Here is a 23,273-nt window from a genome sequence, read left to right as displayed (position 1 = left end):
GGAAACAGAAGTTTATTTCAACCAGGTCAAAAGGTCATGTCTGTCAGTTGTGTTTGGTAGATTTACATTAGCCTGCGTGGCCTTTGAAGGCCGGCCACGCAGGCTAGATTTACATCCATTTTATTTGTTTCTGTTTTTCATGGTTGGTTGGCTGTCACCATAATAATATTATGATTGGCGGAAGTGAAAAATGCAATCATAAGTTGGATTTTGAATTTCAGAGTTCACATTTCACTGAAAACCCCAATGAAGTGTGTGTGAAGCTGGTCTCCCCCAGAGCTTCTGGAGTGTTTAAAATGTATTGACACAGCCTAGTGTCTAGAAAATGTTTCAGTTTGTTGTAGTGGAGGAATTCCTTTATGGTGGTAGTAAGCTATTAAGGTGTCGGTGTATTGATGCCTCATTTCTATTCCATTGAGATGTACCTGACTGGTGGTTTAATTCACCTGTATGATTTTTATTCTTTGCATCAATAAAGTTTTGTGGTGTTATAAGCACTGTCTATTTTTATGCTTCAGACTGTTGACCCATTCTCGTCCCCCGTGTCGCTTGTCCCTCTTAGCCGCCAGAACCTGGGGCATGAGAAACAAGTGGCTCTGGGGACCATGATTTGATTGGCTAGATCTTTGACAAAGAGAATTGAAATCTAGCCAATCAGATCAACCATTTTACATTTCCCTACAGCAAAGGGGTTTTAAAATGGTTAATTTGATTTGCTAGATGTAAATTCCCATTGTTGAAAATCAAACCAATCAAATTGTGTGTCCCCAGAGCCACTTGTTCCTCATGCCCCAGGTTCTGCCAGCTAAGAGAGACAAGCGGCTCTAGGGATGAGAATGACTTGATCTTGTTTACCTGCCTCTTTCCCAGGCTTCCCTCTTTGGTCAAGCCTCCTATGCAGACATTCTTTTGGCCTGTCACAATCTTTCCTCCTAATCTATTTGAATATCCAAAAGAACATCTGTGTAGAAGGCTATCTACAGTCGGGGGAATAAGTGCCAGTTTTGGCAAATCTTCGTTGAAGCACTCAGAAAATTTCCGAATTATTTTATCCAATCCAAAACTAGCGTGAGCGCCCACGAGTACTCCAAAAGCCGTCACGCGAATAAACTTCTGGGACAAAAACCGCGGGCAGAGAGAAGTGATGTTGCCATCAACTGGCACTTGTTCCCCCTGACTGTCTTTGGTCATGCACAGTGCACATGGAGCTATGCAGAGCTTCGCATTTTGCCCCAATCTTGTCCCCAGAGGTCACAATCGTTCTGGTCTGCGCCAGGGATTGGGATCTCTGGGCTAGTCTGAAAGCCCAACAAAAAGACAGTCAAATCTGATTTGCTGTTGAAAACATGTTTGTTTCCTCCACAATCTCTGGCTCCTGGGACTGGTTTTGGATTCGTCCAGAGCCATTGAGTTTCCTGACTGCTGGTCAAGGGGGATACAGGCTCTGGGAATGAGATTGATTTTGCCCCCCTCTTCTTGTCTCCTAAAATCAAGCCCAACTTTCAACGGTGTCTGGGAATGACACTGTCATTTTACCACATGACCCAGTGTACTTGCCCCAGGGGGGGTACTCCGGCTTGTTAATGACGGTGATGATCGAAGGATTTTTTGGGGTTTGAAATTTTCGATTCTGGGATTTTTTTGGGTTGGAAAATTTGGCAAGTATTTTTTTGGGTGACTTGATTTAGATAGAGGATTTTTTGGGTATTAAAAGCGAACTAAAGGGCCTTGGCACGGCCTTGGCGCATTAATGGTATCATGAATAAACAAAACAAGTGTTCTTTGTGATATGTTATCGCCCCTCCTGGCAGTTTAGGGGTAATTTGACAAGGGATTCTTTGGGGGGTTATTTTTGGTCCAGGGATTTTTTTGGGTAATGTCAGAAGACTTAGGGATTTTTTTGGGTCCTGAGTTTTGCCTCTATTCGATCATCCCCGTCATTTGCAAGCCGGAGTACCCCCCTGGGGTACTTGCACCCTGGAGTTGGGGATAGGTGGAGGGGGAAATAGGGGTTGGAATGCTCATTTGGAAATTTGAATTTAACCCCCTAAAAGATAACAATCTGAATACAGCTCAAGCCTTATTTGTCCACATGTAAAGAAACAGACAAGACGCAACAGAGGTAGACAGATACGCTAAAATTGCTTTAATTACTGATTTTTTATAAATACAACATGTATGATGCTGATTAAAAACATTATTGACTTAAATTAATAATGTTAAAAAAGTATTCTACACACCCAAAGACAGTTAACTTAACCTGTGCAGAGAGACAGACTTATTGATTTCTTTTAGTAACTAGAGTACTTCCAATAACTGTTACAAAATACTGTTCCTTTTGTCTGTGAGATGGTTTAAGTAGACAAGAAAAGTAATTATCCTGTGACACAAGCAGCAGTAATCCAACTGACTAGCAAACAGGACTAGTACATCATGACTAGTAGTTCTAAAAGGTGTTTGATTTCCAGATAAAATTATGGTCAGTTTTAATAACTACGACTTGCTACTTCTCAATAAGCAATAGGGCCTATATATTCACTTGCTTACCATTTACATGTATAAACGAACTACAGTTGAACCTCTTTAATATGGACACCAAAATTTATGGACAAAAAGAGAGGCCCTACCAGGGGGGGATCCCGTGTCGCTTACAAGTCTTAATTCAAAAATGTCCTGCGTTGCTGTTTTATCGCACTTCCGTCCCTGGCAGTAGTTGAATTGAAGGAAAATTGCTTGTCCTTGTCGGAATTTGAGTTTTTCCAAAAGGGTTGGCATTTGTCGCGATTTTATTTTATGTGCTGTGGCTACTTTCTGGGCAGTGTCACTTGTGGGAATTTACCCTGGCAGGGCCTCAAAAGAGTGTCTCTATTACAGAGGTAGAATTTATATTAATTTTGGTCTCTTGGACAAAGTGAACTTTCTGTAATAGGAAGGTATCTGTGTTATGGAGGTGTCCAAAAAAGGAGGTTCAACCGTACAGTTACACTTTCACGACAACTGCTCAAAACAACAACTTGCAGTTTAGAGTGAATACAAGATACATTCAGGTACTTTTCACCGACATTATTTCATATTTTTATTTACCTTGACTACTATTCTCCACCAGTTTCTTATGTCGTGGTTCAGTTTTACCCTTGGAACAATCTGGTATTTTCCTTTCATTTACATTCATTATCATATGTTACCCCAGGGGGTCTCCGGGCAAAGCGGGATGATCGTGGAGGCCTCAGGACCCATCCCTAAGTCTTCCGCCCCACCTGGACCCCCCCTCCCTGTCCCCCTTTTTGCCCGCACTTACCCATCCCCTATTTGTCAGTCACCCAATCCTCCATTCTCCTACCCAATCACGATCGATCCCCCAATCCTTCGCACTCCCCGTCACTCCCAGAGTCCCCCCTGGGTATGTTACCAAACACCAGAACAAAGGAAAATACCAAATCCTACCAAGGGTAAAATTGTACCACAAAATAAACACTAAGTTATAAATATTTAAGTACACATGGCTGAACTTTAGTATCACTGAATTATATTTATTTTTTCTTAAGAAGCAGCTTGTGGAGGCGGTGCCATTAGCGGAGGAGCCAGTCTTTCAATGAAGGCTGTAAACTTGAACACAAATGTCCGTAGAAAGCCAGGGCAGCGTGGATGACCTGCAAGTTGCTCAACCGATCGTCGAAGTTCAGAGAATAGAAGTCTGGAATAAATAAAATAAACAGATAATCAGATAATTATTGTAATACATTGATTATTGGAAGTTTGGTCGTTTAGAAATGTATGTACTTGCAATACTAGTGCATGCACTGCTTAGATACCAAAAGAGAGCACTGTGGATTAAAGTTGCCATACTACCTTCAAAGTCAGAGTTACATACAAAAAGCCAAAGAAGAATGTTTATTACTTTTCATGGAACAAGGTTTATTGAAAAATAGGATACATGTTGATTGAGACAGATCACCAACTTGGCAACGTCAGTTTTCAATTATCAGTGGAATCCTAATTTCATCAAACCTCCAAGGAGGAAACAGCAGTGATGAATAATGGTTTCAGAAATTGGGACCTTGCTTTAAGTATGAAAAATCAGTGTTATTGATAAATATTGCAGTGTTCAACTAAGGAAAGGAAGCCTGTTTGACATGTGGATTCTGACGTTACTCGCAGACAGCATAGTCCAAAGAAAATTGAGTACAGGTTTGAGAAATCAGGATTCTACTGTATTATTATTTTTGAAAAATTTCTCAAAAATAAGAACAACAGGCTATAATTATGGTCTGGCTCTATCTGGTTGAAACTACTGAATTTAGTCCATTTATTGATAAGATGTACTGGTAACTGTAATAAACATCATTTCAAATTTTACTGCCCACACATTCACTAACCTACAGTATGGGTTCCGTCTGGAGGCATATCTGAATCCCAGAAAGCGATAATAAACAAAGGGAATGACAATGCCAACTTGACCACTGAAATTATAAGTTAACATGATTTACTGTCATTAGTATCACTAGTATGCCACAAAATCCGGTGTGTGACATTTTCAGATTGCAGACTGCAGACTTGCAGACTTTTCACTCCGGTTAGCCTACCATTCACTCTAGTTAGCCTGAAAAGCACTTTGGTTATCATGTTTACAGTTAGCTTTCAATAATGGTAACACGATATATACCATATTTATTTGATTAAGTGCCCTGGGCGCTTATTAAATTTTTGGAGTTTGGGAGTGGGCGCTTATTCGAGGTAGGCGCTTATTCGAGGTGGGGGCTTATATAATTTTCACCATTTTCAGCACGTAGCAAGTTTATTTTGCAACAAAACAACAAATAATAACAAACCTTGATTATGTACCAAAGCAGAATTTTAACTATTCACTGAAGCTTTCTGTAAAATACTAACAAAACTCGGTCTTCGGCGAAGTCTGTTAGTAATCCTAAGTCAATTTCAATCTCATTGATACTCCTCTTGTGGACTTAAGTTTCTTGGGGGAGATGGGTTGGCGCTTATTCGAGGCTGGGCGCTTATTAACTTTTCCTACCTTCAGGGCGGGTGCTCATTCGAAGTGGGCGCTTATTCGAGGTTGGGTGCTTAATCAAATAAATACGGTATTCTCTTAGTGTAGTCTGCAAATGTCAGACAACGCACAAAACCAAGGTGAAGAACATCAGCATGATGGGATGACCACCCTATTAAACTAAAGAAACTGCAAATTTGGGTAAAGACTGTGGCATCAGACAAGGACACAGTCTGAGCATTTGGGTTAGTCTGGACCTGATATCCATGCCAAAAGATGATGATGGTATTTGCACTTTTTAGACAACAAGAACAAGTGTGTCACTGTGAGTCGTCACAAATGAAGTCATGTTGTCTTTGCTAAATCTGCCTATTACCGGTACTTATTTATTTTTTTTTTGCTTCAGAAATCTTGGCTAATCAGAGCACGTTTTCTAACATCTTACAAGGCAAGTTCATTGACACAAGTTTATCCCAAATAAAAGCAAGTACAACTTACAGAGAAATTTAATATTACTTGTAACTGACATTTACACTACAAGCTCGACTGGGTACATACCTTAACATCATTAAAATAACAGCAGGCATGAGCATGATCTCAGTGCAGGCAATAAACCTCAAAATTCCCTGCTGATTCATTTCCACCTTCTCAATGGCTTTACGAGCTGACCTAAAAAAACAATAAAGCAAATACATTACTTGGTTAGCTGAGATTTATAACTATCCAGGGGGAAAAAGTCTACAAAATTGGGAGTTACCAGTATATTAATGTAAGGTTCATCTTTCTGAGACAGGAGATTGCAAAAATACAAATACTGCATCAATTGAAATAGGGGTTTTACCTTATGAGGGACATGTTAAGAATTCCCCCACTTCCAAGGATCTGGTTGGAAAAATAAAAAAAAAATAATGTCACTAAAAGTAAACATTGTGTAAGAGTTGAAAACTGGGATCTTGTCCCAGGGGTGTACTTGGGATTTCAAGTGACGGGGATAATTGAATGGGGGAAAAAATAAAGACCCCAAAAAATTCCTAGGGCTTCCAACATAACCCAAAAAGAATCCCTACATCAAAAATTAACCTTTCAAAAATCAACAACAAAACATGTCTGTTTGTACTTTGTTCGCAAAGGCACTACCAAAACATCCAGGCTACTTAAATAGAAAAAAATACTTGCCAAATTTTCCTACCCAGAAAAATCCCGGAATCAAAAATCTAAAACCCAAAAAAATCCTTCGATCATCCCGGTCACTTGAAATCCCAAATACCCCCCTGGGGATATTGTATGAACAAACAAATTAAAATAATTTGACAAAAATTGCATACTTACATCTAGTAACTTTTTAGTAAAGGAGACCGTATGGAGAAGAGCAAATAATGCAACAGGAATTAAGATAACTTGGTTAGAAATTTGCAGTCAAGGAAATAGCCATTTTAAAAATCAGGTACATGTATAATTATGTTGTGTTTAAGTAATGTTTACTAAACGAACAGGAGTGCTTTATCAAGTTTAAAAGATGAGGCGCAGCTAATATAAGTGTTTTAGACTTGATAAAGCACAAACAGTTTAACTGCATGTTTACTGAACTGCTTCAAAAACCTCTGATGTAGACCTTTTCATTCTTGAACTGATATTTAGATTTTGGGTTATTTTGGCCAAGAAAATTGGACATAAAATTTAGCCGTGTCTTTATCAGATATAAAGACACTCATTAAACAATAAATTTATTTTAAGTTTCTTAATGAATTATTAATGAGTTGTTTTAAGTTTACCTTAATGCACACTCATTCCAAAGCTTGAAAGAACTGTATGTCCCTATATACTTGGAACACCAAACATGCAAGCACTACAAAATCCTGTATGTAGCTCCAAAGTACCAGTACATGCCTGCCCCATCACTACCACTGACCAGCATTATCTTATTCTAAGTTAGCCTAAATTTCATTTAGCCACATTTTGGACATCACAAACAAATGACTTAAGGTGATTCCACGGTATTGCATTGCGCATCCTAGCTGCGCATAAGTTTTCGCGTCATTTAGCGCGAGCACGAGCGCGCGCGCGCACAGAACACTACGAGATTCCCTTCAGGCTAAGCTCGGTAGGGAAATAAATGGTCATTTTCTCTTAAACGAGCACGGTGACCCCATTTTTTAATGCAATTATTTAAATGTCATACGGTTGTCTACAATATATTGCAATTTAAAGAAAAGTTTAAAATTCTACATTGAGATATTTTAATTTTAGTGCCGTAAAAAGCACGTTTTTAGGTAGTGTCGTTAACATGCGCACAGAGCAAAATCTTTAATTTCTTCATTATCTTAATTCCTGTACAATAAGAATAGTTTTTAATATAAGATCAAAGTCTATTTTGTTGAACTAGACTAATTTTTTAATGCAAAAATGATTTTTCTCGAAACAATAGCAATCCCCATTTGGATTACTAGGATACCTAATATATACTTCGCGGGTCGTATATTTACTACAAAGGCATCCATTTTACACAAAAACTAGCGCGGTGACCCCCTTTTTTTATTTTATTTTTTTAATCCTCATAACATAATAATTGTAACCTGGACCAAGTTTCAGAAAATTTTTAATACTCCTTCTATTTCAGTGGAATCACCTTAATGTACATGAACTGTGCAATGTATTGCGACAAAGCCCCTTTAAACACAGATCAATGATTAACGGCAGTTTTGAATTAAAGGATACTGGTTACTGGCTGAGAATTAACAAACATGACGCTGTAAAGAAGATAATGACAGCTGTCTTCAGCAAATAACAATCCAAAGTACTCTCTTGAAAACTGGAATCTCTACAAAACAGAAATGATGAAAGCATGTTTATTATAAAATCATAAAAATGATATACTGGACTGACAATGAAGTATTTGGATTAATCGTTAGTTATTGGCCCTCTTAGTTGCATTAGTCATCACTCATGTAATAAATACATGTATGTATAAACCTGTTGAAGGCCATAAACAGAATGCTCTCTAAGGTCTATCTATGGTAAAAACAATAAAAACAGTATGTGCACTTACTGGAAGCCTTTGGTGGAGTCTTAAGGCTGACGTTGCCGCTGAACTGATCAATACTCTTTTGTAGCAGTTATAACTGAACATAGGACTACACAACAAAACAAAAAAAAAAACAGAGCAATTTTTTAAAAAAGTAAAAAATATAGTGTCTAGTGTGAGTTTTACATCCACCTGAACATTAGATGAAAATCAATGCTATCTCAATTATTACAGTAGAACCCCGGTAACTTGAACTCGGATAACTCGAACAACCCCGCTAACTCGAACTAACTTCCATTTCCCTTTGACCCAATTTTCAGTCATTTTTACTCGGTTAACTCAAACTGTTTTTCTTTTCCCTTCAGAGTTCGAGTTAACAGGGTTCAACTGTAATTATTCGATTTATTATTATTACTGCTGTTGAATTTGAAAGAAATTGATCAGCAGCTAGAGAATACACAATGTATTTAAAGTAAAATGAATTCTGGAAGGGGCAAATTAGACGGCACAATTTTGCCTATGATTATTGCATGCAACACGCTTTATATTGGTAATTAGTACTCACCCCCTTGACCAGACCAAATGTCTCAAATACATTTTTGTAAAGTCACTTAAACAGATTGTCAAAATTAATATAGTTACCAGGGATGTTGCTAAGGGCCGGCTGCCTGCTGATTTAACCGGCTGAAATAGAACTTAAATCCGGCCGAAAAAGGTAAACTTTTAGAGCTGCCAAGGCCAGAAAAGCCAGCTGGGCTTGTTGATGAGCCGGCTAAGTGTTTTCTTAGCTACACCCCTGAGTTGCATTACATTTATAAACTTACCTAAAGAATGGAAGCAGATAAAGAATTGAGCTGATGATTGTAAATACTCGTGTGAGCCATAATGCTGAATCAATTTTGTTGTCCAACAGATATTGCTACAATTTTAGAGAATGTTATTAATATTTCATTTATTATGATTAAAAACATACTTTCCACATTAGGCAGTTAATGTAAAATTTAACAGCAAATTCATCATGTATAAAATGGTGTTTTCATTAAAGGGGAGATCATTTGCAAGCATCTTTAATTAAACATAACCTTACTATGTACAGACTTCATAAGGTCCATTGTCTCAAATATTTTCTGTTATATAAATGTATACCTGCCAACTCTCACGCCTTACGCGTGAGTCTCATGTCTGCGAGTTGAAAACTTCGATTTAACGCCAACTCACGCTTACCAACCAATTTCTCACATCTAGTCAAACAATGTGAGTTATTACAATCATAACCAACATGCTTTCCAAAAATATGTAAACTCAAACCAATGTGAGAAACAAAAACTCCATGTAAAATAAATGACGATACTTTCCACAAAATCTCAGAGTTATGACAAGAAAAGCATTGGGAATGAGGTTGTGTTTAGCAAAACACGTACACGCAGTGGAATCGGGATGTGTTCGGAACGTCTTTGGAATACTTCGGACACCTTTGGAAAACTTTGGACATGATTGTATCGTTAATTAATCGCCTCTGACCCAGAAAAATTGGCAGGTATTTAAATGCATAATAATTTATTGTAAATACTATCAACACTAATAAAAAAAAAATAAATAAATAAATAAAAAAATAAAAAAATAAAAAATAATAAAAAAAAATAACAAAAAATAATAATAATTTATTATCAGATGTATATCCAATAGGAAGAGTAATAAGTAATAATCCGGACACCAAAAATTAATCGCAGGAGTTACCTGATTTAAAAAATTAATGACGAGCTATTTTATGAAGCAAAATTCTCAAACATGTGCTTCATGGCAGTGTCCAGAACTGTCGTGATTCAAAGTACACCGTCTATTAAAAACTCCATTTAGAATAATCTACCTTGAATTGTCCTTATAATAAATAAATGACAACCAGTGACATTTTGGAAGTTGTTGTAGTCAAGTTGTAGTGTTAGCCAATTGAAGATATCAGCCCAAGACTTCAAAATCACAACGTGCACGCAAGGACATTATGATCACGCAATAAAACAAAACGAAAACGGAAATAAACCAAGTTCTCCTATTAAAAGCTTTATATAAATTTCACAATATTCTAGCTTCTATAGATAGTGTGCTAATACGATGGATTTCAATAACACCTTTCTTTGAGTAACTAAACAAAACATTTTTAAGGACGTAAATCAAGAGAAGAAGACACATTTTGGCAAGAAGACGGAGGAACTAAAACATTTTACGAAGTCTCGTGGACGTATAACTTAAATATCGATATTTAGCATATCTAGCATGGGTTTAAATACCTACAATGTACGACAGATCAGAAACGACCTATACAAAGATAAGCTTTGCTCCGTACTTTTGACAGATCTGAATCAGTTTACGGTGTAAATAAATATTGTATGTAAGCTTACTTACTCTAAGTGCAGCCCAGTTAGGGCTAGATGATGATCCGGGCGGACTTCCACCAGGCGGATTGCCTGACGCGCTGGTATCTGCTTCGTTTTCCTGTGGTGGCATGGCTTAAAAGTCGATTTTCACAAATTTGACGCTCTATTAACGGACAAGGGTAATAAAGGAAAGCGATAAACTTGGGCAATGATCAGCCAAGTCGTGTAAACTAAGGAATAAAGACGATAAAATAACCGGTGGAACTGCTTGCATCAACCATCTGCCGCTGATGGGAGCAGCCGCTGATCATTATATATTTCTCTTCACCAGACCCCGAACTTATCGCTTCCAACGCTTCCTTACTTGGCCAGGGGTAGCCATGAATTCACTTGATAAGGTACTGTAAAAGTAGCCATAAAGCAATAGAGACAATTGTCGGGTCAAGGATAACGACAGCAAACGTTCTTGTACATGTGTTGAAAACGGGAGAAAAAATTCGTTAATTAAAGTTTTTTTTTATTTCTGCAACAAACGTTTCATCAACGGACGAGTATCTGGCCGACCGCCCTATCTTCCTCCCCCCCTTTGGATTGACTGCGGAAGATCCTGGAAAATAGAAAGTCAGTTACGTATCGCGTTCATGTTTTCCAATCTCAAAGCTCGAAAAAAACGAGTAAAAGTAAGATCAAGTAGAAGGGTATAAGCAAGAGCAAGAGCTACTTCCCAGGCCTGATGGAACACAGAGACTACGCTGTTGAAAACTAATACATACTAAACTAAACCCTCTACAAGAGCAACCTCCCACAACCTCATCCGGCGCCAGTGCTTTGGGCACGAAGTTGCTTGCAAGGAGACGGCATCTTGGTTGCATGTCAAATATGGGCAAGGGCAAGGAGGGACCTGGGTAGGGGGCGTACATTTTGTCGAGGACAAACACATCAAATCCAGTCTCTCACTAGGCTTTCCTGATTTTCCAGTCAGTGATATAGCATATAACCAAGGAAGATTTATTAAAAATAACTTGGCTTATATTATTTTTCGTGAAAAGCGTATGAACTAATTCGAGTCTAGAGTAAAGATAATCATGATAAAAATATGCCCGCAATTTCTCAATCTGAAAAATCTTTACAAAAGCGTTCATCTTACAGAACCATGCAAATTAAAGTACTTGTACCTGCATTCCCCAAGGCAAAGACGTTATTTCTTGACAATCTTTAAGATATTTGGTTAAAACCATGAAAGTTCCTTCAATGTAAAGCCCAATCTGCCTAATTTATAGATCGCATTTCAGGCACGGTCTGTCCACACTATGCGTTTTCGTCGATGCGTTTCGCAGTCGACAGTGATACGATAGCGTTCCATTTTGAAATACCAACTAGAAAAACTTATATTAAAAACTGTACACGTATCCATACTACTTCTCAGGTTACTTTTCTATCTCTATTAAAACAGTTTTTATTAAATCATTAACCTTGGTTAGTAATATTTTAATTCCTGTTCTAGTTTTTAATCTTAGTTAGCTTACCGCATAGGTTTTGTCTTTTTATTGTATTTTAGATTTTAATGTATTTTAAGGTTTAACATTTATTTTCTCAGAGGACCCTCCTGAAAACCACCCCTAGGTGATTGGAGGCCTCCTCTTAAAATATTATGTATTATTATATTATTTATTATTATTATTTATTATTATCATTTTACTATCGTACCTTAAGTGTATACCTTTTACAACAGTCAAATTGTTACTGTTCGGTTTATTGCATTGTAATGTATCTGCATATGTGTGTTTATCGATAAAAAAAAAATGTACCAAGGGGTAAAATTGAACAACAACGTACTAGTAAGCGTTCTCGATGAAAACTGTTTGAGCGTTTTCGATCGCATCAGTGTGGTGTGGACGCATTAAGGAAATTAAAAAGCATTTGAGTGGACGGGCCCTTTGTTGCATCCAACGTATATCCAAATTCCAGAATTCGAAAACCCACTGAAATTGCGTCAACCTTTTGCAAAGTAGAACACGTTGCTAAATTCCATGGTGATTGCAATGCAGTCGAATACTCTGTCTCGTGTTTGTGAAACAATACATCAAAAAACATGTACAGAATGAGAAGGTTTTGCAACTTTCAGCACCAGAATTCTTCAAATAATACTTTTTATGTTTTACGTTCATTGGGTTTTCCTTAATTTAAATGAGAAAAGGAAATAAAAATTATGATGCGATGCCTTTGTTTCAATCGCCTCTTGTTATCTACAATCGTCAACGGGACCGGTGACTATTATACAAGACATCACTTTTTGTCTTCACGCGCATAAAAGAGCTCGGGCTGTTTTTGCAATGTAAAAGTTAAATTGCTATTTTCTACTATTCGCGACATAATTTGCTTGCTTCTGCTCGGAACGATTGTTGACGAAAGATCCCATTGGTCAACCTGAATGCAAAATTATTCATTCCTGCTATCTTCCTTTCAAATCATAAATAATAAAACTCTTGGATCAACGCATGCAAATGAGTCGAGTTTATTCGACTAATTTCATCAAAGTCTTTCATCGTCACGTGTGGTAGATGTTCCTTAGCTCAGAATCGAATTTAAACAGCGGCAGCTTAGCTTTTCAAGGAACTGAAGGATGGCGGCTATGAACGAGGAGAAAATACCGCTAGTCTTGGTAAATATTTCACTTATTTTTATTGCAGGGATTTTCCGCGCCCTAAATAATCACGGTATTATTTCAATTTTGATTTAGTTATAGGCAGATGTGTTCGGTTGTAAATGATTCGCCGGGTATTCCTGATTCAAGTCAAAAATCCTCTTCTATACGAATATTTTTCTGGTCTCAAGGAACGAATATATACCGCCCCAACTAGCTTTTTAATCTTTTTATTTCGGGCGAAAAAAGAAATAAGGATCAGAGCGACTGTGTGTCGAATTTTGGCTGCATACTTAAGATGGAGGGCTCAAATGCAATTTCAAATTGAAAATTGAATTAGCAAGTTGCTACATTATTACTAGTTCTCAATTACTTATAAGAAAAACTTCGATTTTGTCCTGGGTAATGACAGTATATACAATTCGCAAAAATTTTGTTTTTAAACATACGAACACACTTTGCCTTCACCTGCCTCGGGGAAAGATTCCTCATTTAAATATTCGGCATTTTCCAAAAAAAATGTGGGTTGTTTAATTTCAGATTATTTTATGCAATAGTACTAGGCATAACCTGGATACGTGAGGTAAATACGGAACTTTTTACGCGAGCCGAACGTGTCTGCAGGCTGAGCCGAACGAGATTACTGAATTATTTTCCCGAGTGAGTCAAGCGTTGAACCTGGCTTCAAGGTGAACAGAATAGCAAAATAATTTATGTTAAAAGCTGAAACATAGCATAATTTATGCCTTTAGCTCGATTCATGATCGTGAATTGAAAAGATCAAACGGTTGTCATAATTCCGGACTGCTCCGGTCGTGAAAAGCGCTGACTTTGGCGATTCAATCATTTCAAATAATACACTAAATGGAAGTTAGAATGAGTCACACTATGAAACTTCTTTTCGTTTTAAACACATTTTTTTTTTAATTATCTGTTGTCGTCAGATGTCTCTGATCCGGAGCATAGAAACGGCGCAAAATGCAATACAAGATCTTCAGTAGCGGTCTTAAAACCAGTAGAAGTATGCCTTCCTTTGGAGCTAAATTCGTGGTGGTGTGGGGGTGGGGGAGGGGACGGTCGGATCATCAGGGTTTTTTGCGTGTGCAGTTTGGGGACTTAGAAACTGGCTTACAATGTGTCTTAGTAAGTGTGGCCATATTCTAATCCGCTTATGTCTCATTGCATGGTCCATTGCTTATATATAATGCCAGTCGGTCCTAACTGAGCGGAATAATTATCCAGTGAAGTCTCGTGAACAGTCATTATGATAATATTCTTTGTAATAATTAACGCATTTTATGCCTGGCGCACAGCTTCCCATCTTGCTATTTGCACATTTGTCTTAGTACAAGGAAGATTTTTCTCTTATCAAGCAGATCTAGAAAAATGATGTCGTAACAGTGAAGAGATGGCAAATTGTTATTTAAAGGTAAATTTCTTAGTATGAACAGCGACTGGAAAATATACAGGAACCGGCGCGCCAAAACCATTTAACAATGCAGAATGACAGAAGCATTTATAATCCTTTAACATTCACATTCTTGAAAATTTCTGTCGTAATTTTATCTAGCATCAAGAATCAAGCCAGGGACCATCCATCGGTCAAGATGCGCAAACCTCGAGAGCGAAGGATTCGGCTGATGTGGAAGCAAATGAGAGTTCTCATCTGGTCGGTGGAGAAGACGAAGATAAATCGTACAGCGCTACAACAGGTAGCGCCAATTCTTCAGAATCTACCGCAGAGAAAAGGCAACATCTTGAAAACACCACAACGTAAGTTAAAATTCATTACTTGGTAACTGCGATCATAAGCTTAAGGATAAATAAGTTTGTTTTTCAACCGAAGTAGGAGAACTTTCCGTCATTCCATGTGGTCCATAAACATGATTGAAATAGCCGAAAATTAATTCTATTGTTTTTACTTTGTTTTCTTTAGTTTTTCATACTTGCCCGCCTGTATTTGGGGTATAATTCGACAGGATGCGTTGCTGGAACAAGCTTGCAATAGTTAACTTTTAAAATTGAATTCGCACTAATAAAAAGAAACTTGTCTCAGTATTCAATTCATGGAGGAATTTCAGGCTGGCCGGAGGAAATCAGTGAAAGTTTCAGGCAGTTTTGGTCTTTATTCTTGTGAGAATTTTAATTAAGTTCTCTAAGCTAGCTTCGCTACGGGGAGACTCGTTTCCGGCTAGGGCATTTAATTGGTTCATATGTGAATTAGCCGGTTTTTAGTCTCTAAATTGTGGCGAATTTTAACATTTTACCTCTTATTTTACTGATAGCTAATCAAACAAGTCAAATAAGTATACCTTTCCATTGATTTTTTCAAGTAACATACTTCGGGTTAAAAATTTGTAGGTAGTCTTCAGAGAATGTTTGAATAGTTTTCTATCGTGAATCATCTTGGCTGCGGCCCTTCGATATGTTTTGGAGAAATAATATCACTGCCTTGTCGAAATTGTGAAATTTTTCAAACATTTTTCCTTTATTGCTGTCGCTTTCCCGAACATGCAAATGATATTTTTGGACTGACGTTCTTACCCGCGCTGTCTCCATATATAGTAATGTGCAGACATTGATGCATCTTTGGAGGGGAAATGTCGGCACAGGCATGCTGGGATTACCTGAGGCCATGATGCATGCCGGGATTGTGGTAAGTGCTTCTGTCAAGTCAAGTCCGAATTTTTATTTATACACACGGTTGGTTACAAATCATCAGTTAGAGCGGTTTTCACTTGAGTGTCGAAAGTAAATTGCGTTTGCTTTGGTTTTGAATTACTACGCTCAGTGATTGGCTTTAAAATCTCGCGCCACTTTCTCAGCCAATCAGAACTAAAACCAAAACCAATCGTGACTCGCTCGCGCACGTTTTCCCGCGCTTCGTGCCAGTTACATGTATTTGCTTCGAGTTTTGATTGGTTCACTGGATTGTCCGTGTCTTTTGTGATTGGCCGAAGTAATTACATTGGTTTTGGTTTTACGACACTCAATTGAAAACTGCTCTAAAGCTAAAACAAAAATTTAAATACTGTTTTACATGATTGCTGGGGAGTATTCCCCATAGTGGACTAAACGGGGAGGCTCAGCCCGAAAGGAGTACCTTTTTTCAATCTATAGGTATATACAAGGGTAGGGATTTCACGAGTAGGAGTGTACAAAAGAGTAGGGAGAACTGTCATTTAGGTATATAAAAGGGCCTTTAAAATATCTCGAAGAGACCCACCAAACAGTCGATTCATTTAAGTATTTTTAGGGGTATTCAAGTGAAAAATTGAGAAAAGAGATGTAGTAACCCTTCTGTAGGTATGTGAGAGGGGTACAATTTTCTATCGAAAGTATATACGAAAGGGTGACCTTTTCTGTCAAAAATGGTATATGGAAGGGTAAGCCTGCCCGTATAAAAGAAATTGAGTAGCCCCCACTCCCCCGAGTCATGACTGCTTGTGGCGTAAAACGCGCACAAACAACGTTATATCAGTCGTTAATTTACATTACAGTGAATCGCGCTGTACTGTTTTCCCTTTCTCAAAAGCGATCAGTGTATGCTTTTTCGAACGTTATGACAAGGCTGTTTATGATCAATCTTATTTCTTTGCTGTCTTGCAGATGGGTCCGCTGGCGCTGTTAGTAGTCGCAGCTGTAACAATTCACTGTATGCATCTGTTGGTGGAATGTAGTAACGTCCTGTGTCAAAGGTAAGTTTGACGGAACTCTGTTAATAACACTTGAGAGGCGCGGTGGCCTAATGGTTAGTGCGCTGGACTCCGGATCGAGCGGACCGAGTTTGAGCCCGGGCCGGGACACTGTGTTGTGTTTTTGGGCAAGAAACTTTACTCTATAATGCCTTTGTCCAGTCCCTGAACTCTCTCTTCCGCGCGCCTTTTATAGGGGCTGAACCCAGACGCGCGAAGAGAGAGTCTCTCTCTTTGCGCGACTGGGTTCAACCCCTATAAATGGTGCGTGGTAGAGAGAGTTCAGGGACTGGACTAATAATGCCTATAATATGCCTCTCCCCACCCAGGTGTAAAAATGGTTACCGGCGAATTTAATGATGGGGGCTGAACCCTGCGATGGACTAGAGTCCCATCCGGGGGGGGGGGTGGGGGGGAGGTAGAAATACTCCTAGTCGCTTAGTGCTGCAAAATCCAGGATAAGCTCTGGCCTGATGTGCTACTTGGCTTGTCAGCAGGCTTTACCATTTTATCTTCTTTACCTCTTAACAACACTAGAGTATGATTTCAAGCAACTCTTTTTCTTGTGTTATTCTGTTTATTAAAGAACTGGAGAGATTGCACTGGGCTATGGAGAAGTCACCGAGGAGTGTATTAGACGTTACTATCCTAAGAGGGCACACCTGGGAAGGTAATAATGGCGACCAATGATGGGATACTCAAACATTTTTTATACAGGGCACAGCTCCGAGGTCAAAACGCTTACCCTTTTTTATACCATTTTTGACAGGTAACCCTTTCATATACCTTCTACACTGAAAATGGTACCTCTTCACATACCTACAGAACGGATACCATTTCTTAATTTGTCGCTTGGATGACCCTTAAAATGGTAAATGAATCGACCGTTCAATGGGTTTGATCAGGAAATTACGGTCCTTTCTCAAACTCATTAATAATTCATCAAGATAAAACAAAGAAAATCACAACCGTGAAGGAGGTTTGGATACCCGGTCTTAATTAGCATAGATTTTTACGATTTATTTCTCCGTTTACTCCTTAGGTTTTGTTTCGATTGAGAAGATATATCAAACACTCGAGACAGTGTTTCATCGGCTATCCAAACACCTCGAATTTCGTCAAAACTACTCAGTCCGCTGCGCGTCGTATTTTCAACTCTTTTCTCAGTGTTTGGATATCCTGATGAAACAATGCCTCTTTTGTTTCATGTTACTTTAAATACCCAGATGACAGTTCCCCTAAAATTTTTCCCTTATTTTTGTACAGTCCAACTCGTGAAATCCCTTTCCTTTTATATACCTACAGCCTGAAAAAGGTTCCCCTTTTGGGGACGAAGACAATGAAATACTAATTAAAAGTGGTTTACAAAAGCACAATTAAATTTCTCCCCGAGCTAGAGGCAAGTTTTGACGTGTTTCGTTTTCTATCTATTTCAGACTCATCGTCAACATCTTTCTGTGTTTATCCCAGCTGGGTTTCTGCAGCGTGTATTTTGTGTTTATCGCCAACAACCTTCAACAGGTACGTCTAAAAAGGTTTCTTTGCTATTTCGTTTTTCTTTCCATGCACGTAACACTTGACGTTCACGCAACAAATGTACTTGGGAGGCGCGGCGACCTAAAGGTTAGCGTACTGCCGGGACTCCAGATCGAACGGTCCGGGCTCGAGCACTGGCCGGAGTCACTGCGTTGTGCTCTTGGGTAAGACACTTTACCCTCATAGTGTTTCTCTTCACCCAGGTGTATAAATGGGTACCGGCGAATTTACTGCAGGGGGGGGGGGGGGTAACCCTGGTTAGCTAACCGCCGCCTGGTTAGCACAGTTGGTAGAGCGCCGGACTGCCGTGCGGGAGGTCGTGGGTTCGAACCCCAGACCGGACCAACACTCAGGGTCTTAAAATAACTGAGGAGAATGTGCTGCCTTAGTAATTACATTTGCAAATGGTTAGACATTCTAGTCTTCTCGGAAAAGGACGATAAACCGTAGGCCCCGTCTCCTGTATCTTCAGTCTAGGGGACGTTAAAGAACCCACACACTATTCCCAAAGAGTAGGGCACGAAGTTCCCGGTGGTGTGGTCTGGCCTTTGTGTAGTAAATTACAGTATGTGTACAGCGCATTTGAACATTTACATATGGAAAATGCGCTATATAAATTGATTATCATTAACCCTGCGATGGGCTAGCATCCCATCCTGGGAGGAGTGGAAATACTCCTAGTCGCTTAATGTTACATAAACCGGGATAAGCTCCGGCCTAATGGGTCACTAGGCCCGAACGTAGACTTTACCTTTACTCGCAAATGAACTGTTTCCTTTCCCGTAGGTCTCTAACTCCCTTGATGTCCAAGCATGGATGGCAATTATACTTCTGCCAATAATTCTCTTGTCCTTCATTCGGGATCTTCGTACCTTGGTCCCGTTCTCCATCGCGGCCAATATCTGCTGCGCTCTGTCGCTGGTAATCATTTTCCAGTACCTGGTCAGGAACATTCATCACACGGATAAATTACCAGCTTTTGCTGGATGGTCGAACTTTCCCGTATTCTATGGAATCACCATGTATGCTTTTGAAGGAATTGGAGTGGTATGTATGGCGTCATTAGGCTTCTGGCGGGCCAAGTACTGACTGATGATCGTAACCCCCGCTGGCTAAGCTAAAAAGTTAAAAGAAACTGTAGACCGACAGACAGGCAGGCAGGCAGACAGACAGGCAGACAGACCAACAGAACGTTAGACAGGCAGACAGACAGACAGACAGACAGACAGACAGACCGTCAGACAGACAGACAGACAGACAGACAGACAAACGATTAGACAGGCAGACAGACCGACAGACAGACAAAAAGACAGACAGTCTCACATTTACATTTTGAAGTACAAGTCCCGCGTACTAATTAAGTTGCTCGACTTCGAACGGCTACGGAAATTTTACAGCTGACGACAATTTAACGCACCGCTCAATTTTCAAACACTAATACTATCGCTTGTCGAAAGCTTTTAAAGACGGATTCCGCTGAAAGTTCGAGCAATGAGTGCGAAAATTAAGTACCAAAAATCTACTCATTGCACGGCAACATTTTGTATACTATTTAAAAGATCTCATCGAAATTCATTTGTCTTAGTGACCCCGCAATTAAATTCTAAAGCATTCTCGAGAAAATTAAAGTCAAACCTCGAAAAAATGTATTAAACGCGCGCCATTTTGTTTTGAACTGGCGCAAGACGTCCGTTTTAACTGAAATAAAGACAACTTCAAATCCATTTTTCTCTCGCGGGGTCAGCTTGAGTGCTAAATTTTTGGCAGGTTTTTGTTAGCTGTACTAAAACTGTTGCCATGCTAAGAGGTCTTTTTGGTAACTTTATTTTTGCCTGTATTGCTCGAAAATTGTGCGGAAACCAACATCTTTGGCTTCAGTTGTAAAGAAACTGTTTTTTCGTCCAGAACCACCAATAACTTATAACTAACGATTACCAAAGTCTGATGCTTCTTGTTATTTTTAAGGTTTTGCCAATTGAAAATAAGATGGCCAGACCGCAAGACTATCGCTTAGTTATTAGCTTTGGCATGGGAGTCGTCACACTGCTGTTTGCGCTAATAGGAATTCTGGGATACCTGTTTTGTCAAGACGAATGTAAGGGCAGTATAACACTGAACCTTCCTGATGAAGGGTGAGTGAGAACTCAAATGTTTAGACTGACAAAACTTGTAAGGGTGATTAAGCTATATATACTAAAAGTTTGTTGCTACGTTATCCACGTTTTCTCTTAAGAAACCTGGAGATGACACTGCAAATTAAATGATGTCGAGGCTTCCCTCTAGGAAGGCATCAATGTTCCAATCTTTCAAAACACCTCGATAAAACCATCCCTAACCCCTTATTCGGTTCGTTTTTGTCGCCCTTCTCTCGGATAATACTGAGGGGCGGTAAGGGGGGGTCATGCGCACAGTTCACGACTATTAAAAATGGTAAATCACGTTTCACGGAAAATAACATAGACGAGGAAGTCTTGTGCATTTAAGCCTCCATATCGAAGTGTTTTTAGTCTTGCAAGGACGATTTTGCAAAAATGACTGACTACCTGTTCTTAAATATTTAGCCATCACGCAAATTGTGTCCAAAAGTAATCTTCCTTGCACAGCAGGTTGGTTTTTACGGAGAAAGTGCTGAATTCTAGTCAAATATTACGATTACACAACCTTATTTTTTGCTTTCACGTGTCACAACAAGTATGTCATTCACAGTTCACGGACAATATTATTTTATAATCACAGATCACGGAAAATAAAAACGTACAATCACGTTTCACGAGAAACCCCCTTGCGGCCCCTCAATACTGAGTCCCCTGTTGTGAGACTCTTTTCTTGGCCCATGTTCTCTGTTAATAAGTCCTCTCTGTTCCCTCGTTTGTCCGGCCTACTCTACAAAACTCCAATAAATTGACACCCAGATCATGAAAGAGGCTTATTACATTACAGCGAATTAAAATCATAAATCTTACATTTAAGGATTGTTCGCCATAAGTGAGCTCATCTTAATGATGTGCATGCCTTTGAGACCAATTTACTAGTGCCTTTCTTCTCTGTTTTAGAATCTACTCAGGAGTAAAGCTGCTGTTTTCCACGTGCATATTTTTGACGTATTTCCTTCAGTTTTACGTGCCTATGTTGATAATCCAGCCACCGATCCTCAAGCGCGTGCCTGAGGAATATCACGTCATGGCTGACTACGGAATCAGAGCAGCGACTGTTATTTTCACGTGTAAGCGCAATTCTTTTTGTTTAATTAACAGATAGACACTACGAGCCCGCGTTTTCTATGAGCGAATTGTTAACGAGACGCAGCCGAATTAACTATCGCTTATAGAAAACGAGGGTTATCGAATACAGGGATCGACTTGAACCACTTCTATCCAGACAATTATTAAGGGTCATAAGTGAGTTACTGTAAGCCAACCCCTAGGAAACTGGGGCCATCGTGGCGATCTGAATCCGGGTTATCCTAGAATTCACTGCTGTTTCTTCGGCCGACTCCCGCCAAAATGAAGTCGGACCCAGGCCCGAACCGATTAGTCACACTTGAAAACATCGACTCATGCGATTATAAGGAAACCCCGAAAATTGTCTCGATATTCCAAATCGCTTCAAAATGATTTGAGACGATCGGAGCGATTGGAACAAATTGTATAAAATTAAACCATCCTTCACAAATCAGTGACTTGTGTTTGTTTCACTGCAGGCATCATGGCGGTCAGTATTCCCCAGCTGGATAATTTCATCTCGCTGGTCGGCTCCGTAAGCTGTACAGCTCTAGCCATTATCTTTCCAATCTTCATTCACATCCTCACTCTGGCTTCAGAAGGTGACGGTCGCGTGCCATTGTTTACCTTCTTTAAAGATGGCGTGATTATGGTGATGGGTGTGTTAATGTTCATGTTCGGCACATACACTTCGGTGGCGCGCATTATTGAACGATATGAAAAAGGAGAAAATTAAATATTGAACTGATATCCAAGTCAAGAGGATCATAGAAGCCTGCTCAAAAATGCTGTACGTGCAAAACTAAAGAGGATTAGAGAGCATGCATGTTGAGATCGGCGGGTTACCGATCGAGGAAGGCTCGTAGCTCGGATTAAACTTCGGAAAATGTTCGTAGGCTTCGGGATAAGCTCGAGACTTTGAGCCGAGATGAGCAATTTAATTTATTTGAAAGAGGTTTTATCACCTGTTTTAACCACAAAGGCGTGTGGTATAAAAATAAATACAAGGACTGATCAAACAGTGAAACAAATGTTAAATACAAATTATAAAACAATTAAAATGATAATTTGTGACTCGTACAATGACCTAAATACGCCATGACACACCTTGTGTTTAATCGAATAATGACGCTCAGGTCCAATGCAGGACGAATTGTCTTCTGTACATAAATATTAGCAAAATTAATAAAAAAATTATGCCTTTACTTGTTTAGTGGCGTTTTTTCCTGATAGTTACCAAGACCGTTTGATTAACTGTATTTTTTGAGACTGATGAAAACTTAAACTTGTTTAAACTCAAGTACTGTTCAAGTTCAGTCCGAGATTGAGTACCTGTACAGGAAAGGTCTGTTAGGAAGGCAAGAAATGTCCAAATAAGCACGTTTCAATTAGAACTCTGGAGACCTTTTTGTGTGGAGAGCGCCTATTTTAGAACTTGGAGAGTTGGTAAAAGCATCGGAATTTTCCTTTCAGCCACCATATATAAGGCACGGGCAAAGAAGAGTTTCTCAAAATATTATTCATTTAATTTCAGAATAGGGATTGGCACTCGGAAGCTTGGCTAAATAGCAGGCGCCCCAGGTTCTGATTACTAAAGTCGCTCGACACAAGTTGGTATTGTTGTTCGCTTTAGCCCAATAAGACAGCTTAAAATGACTTTTTTGCGACATGCGTTCACCTGCGAACTGACTAACCCAGTAGGCCATTTCAGAGATGGCTCTTTCCGTTGGTTTAAAACAAGTCCTGGTGAATAAGTTTTATATGCACGGTCACGGTTT

At 39.2% G+C, this 23,273-nt stretch overlaps 2 protein-coding genes across 3 annotated transcripts; one reads left to right on the top strand and one right to left on the bottom strand.

The window, feature by feature from the left end:
• Positions 1 to 3,407: 3,407 nt before the first annotated feature.
• LOC144653900 (transmembrane protein 33-like) lies at positions 3,408 to 10,696 on the bottom strand. Its single transcript, XM_078514040.1, has 9 exons — positions 10,428 to 10,696; positions 8,852 to 8,946; positions 8,052 to 8,136; positions 7,721 to 7,823; positions 6,335 to 6,402; positions 5,847 to 5,887; positions 5,564 to 5,674; positions 4,377 to 4,460; positions 3,408 to 3,694 (listed from the first exon to the last, which is right to left on the bottom strand). Exons 1-9 carry the CDS (start codon positions 10,527 to 10,529, stop codon positions 3,541 to 3,543), a joined length of 843 nt encoding a protein of 280 aa, XP_078370166.1. The 5' UTR covers positions 10,530 to 10,696; the 3' UTR covers positions 3,408 to 3,540.
• Positions 10,697 to 12,903: 2,207 nt separating this feature from the next.
• On the top strand, positions 12,904 to 22,691 carry LOC144653866 (proton-coupled amino acid transporter 1-like). 2 transcript variants are annotated; one of them, XM_078513984.1, is made up of 10 exons: positions 12,904 to 13,061; positions 14,614 to 14,816; positions 15,609 to 15,699; positions 16,653 to 16,741; positions 17,325 to 17,408; positions 18,175 to 18,259; positions 19,061 to 19,321; positions 20,240 to 20,406; positions 21,328 to 21,497; positions 21,975 to 22,691. In XM_078513984.1, the coding sequence occupies exons 1-10, from the start codon at positions 13,023 to 13,025 to the stop codon at positions 22,229 to 22,231; spliced, it is 1,446 nt and encodes a 481-aa protein (XP_078370110.1). In that variant the 5' UTR covers positions 12,904 to 13,022; the 3' UTR covers positions 22,232 to 22,691. The 2 variants fall into 2 exon arrangements, with proteins under 2 accessions (XP_078370110.1, XP_078370111.1); XM_078513985.1 differs by lacking the exon at positions 12,904 to 13,061 and adding an exon at positions 14,354 to 14,472.
• Positions 22,692 to 23,273: the final 582 nt, after the last annotated feature.

This window comes from Oculina patagonica, chromosome 5, assembly GCF_052425735.1.
Source record: "Oculina patagonica isolate OP01 chromosome 5, crgOcupat, whole genome shotgun sequence".
Classification (NCBI taxonomy): Eukaryota; Metazoa; Cnidaria; class Anthozoa; order Scleractinia; family Oculinidae; genus Oculina; species Oculina patagonica.
This window is presented reverse-complemented; position numbering and strand designations above follow the sequence as displayed.

What these genes read in the sequence shown, in the direction of transcription:
- LOC144653900 (XM_078514040.1), bottom strand. Translation starts at nt 10,529, where the DNA reads ATGCCACCACAGGAAAACGAAGCAGATACCAGCGCGTCAGGCAATCCG. An exon ending in CTTAACATGTCCCTCATAAG is followed by an intron (nt 5,675 to 5,846) that starts GTAAAACCCCTA and finishes TTGTTTTTTTAG; the next exon opens with GTCAGCTCGTAAAGCCATTG. An exon ending in AGACGGAACCCATACTGTAG is followed by an intron (nt 3,695 to 4,376) that starts GTTAGTGAATGT and finishes TATTTATTCCAG; the next exon opens with ACTTCTATTCTCTGAACTTC.
- LOC144653866 (XM_078513984.1), top strand. Translation starts at nt 13,023, where the DNA reads ATGGCGGCTATGAACGAGGAGAAAATACCGCTAGTCTTG. An exon ending in CTGAACCTTCCTGATGAAGG is followed by an intron (nt 20,407 to 21,327) that starts GTGAGTGAGAAC and finishes TCTCTGTTTTAG; the next exon opens with AATCTACTCAGGAGTAAAGC. An exon ending in AGCGACTGTTATTTTCACGT is followed by an intron (nt 21,498 to 21,974) that starts GTAAGCGCAATT and finishes GTTTCACTGCAG; the next exon opens with GCATCATGGCGGTCAGTATT.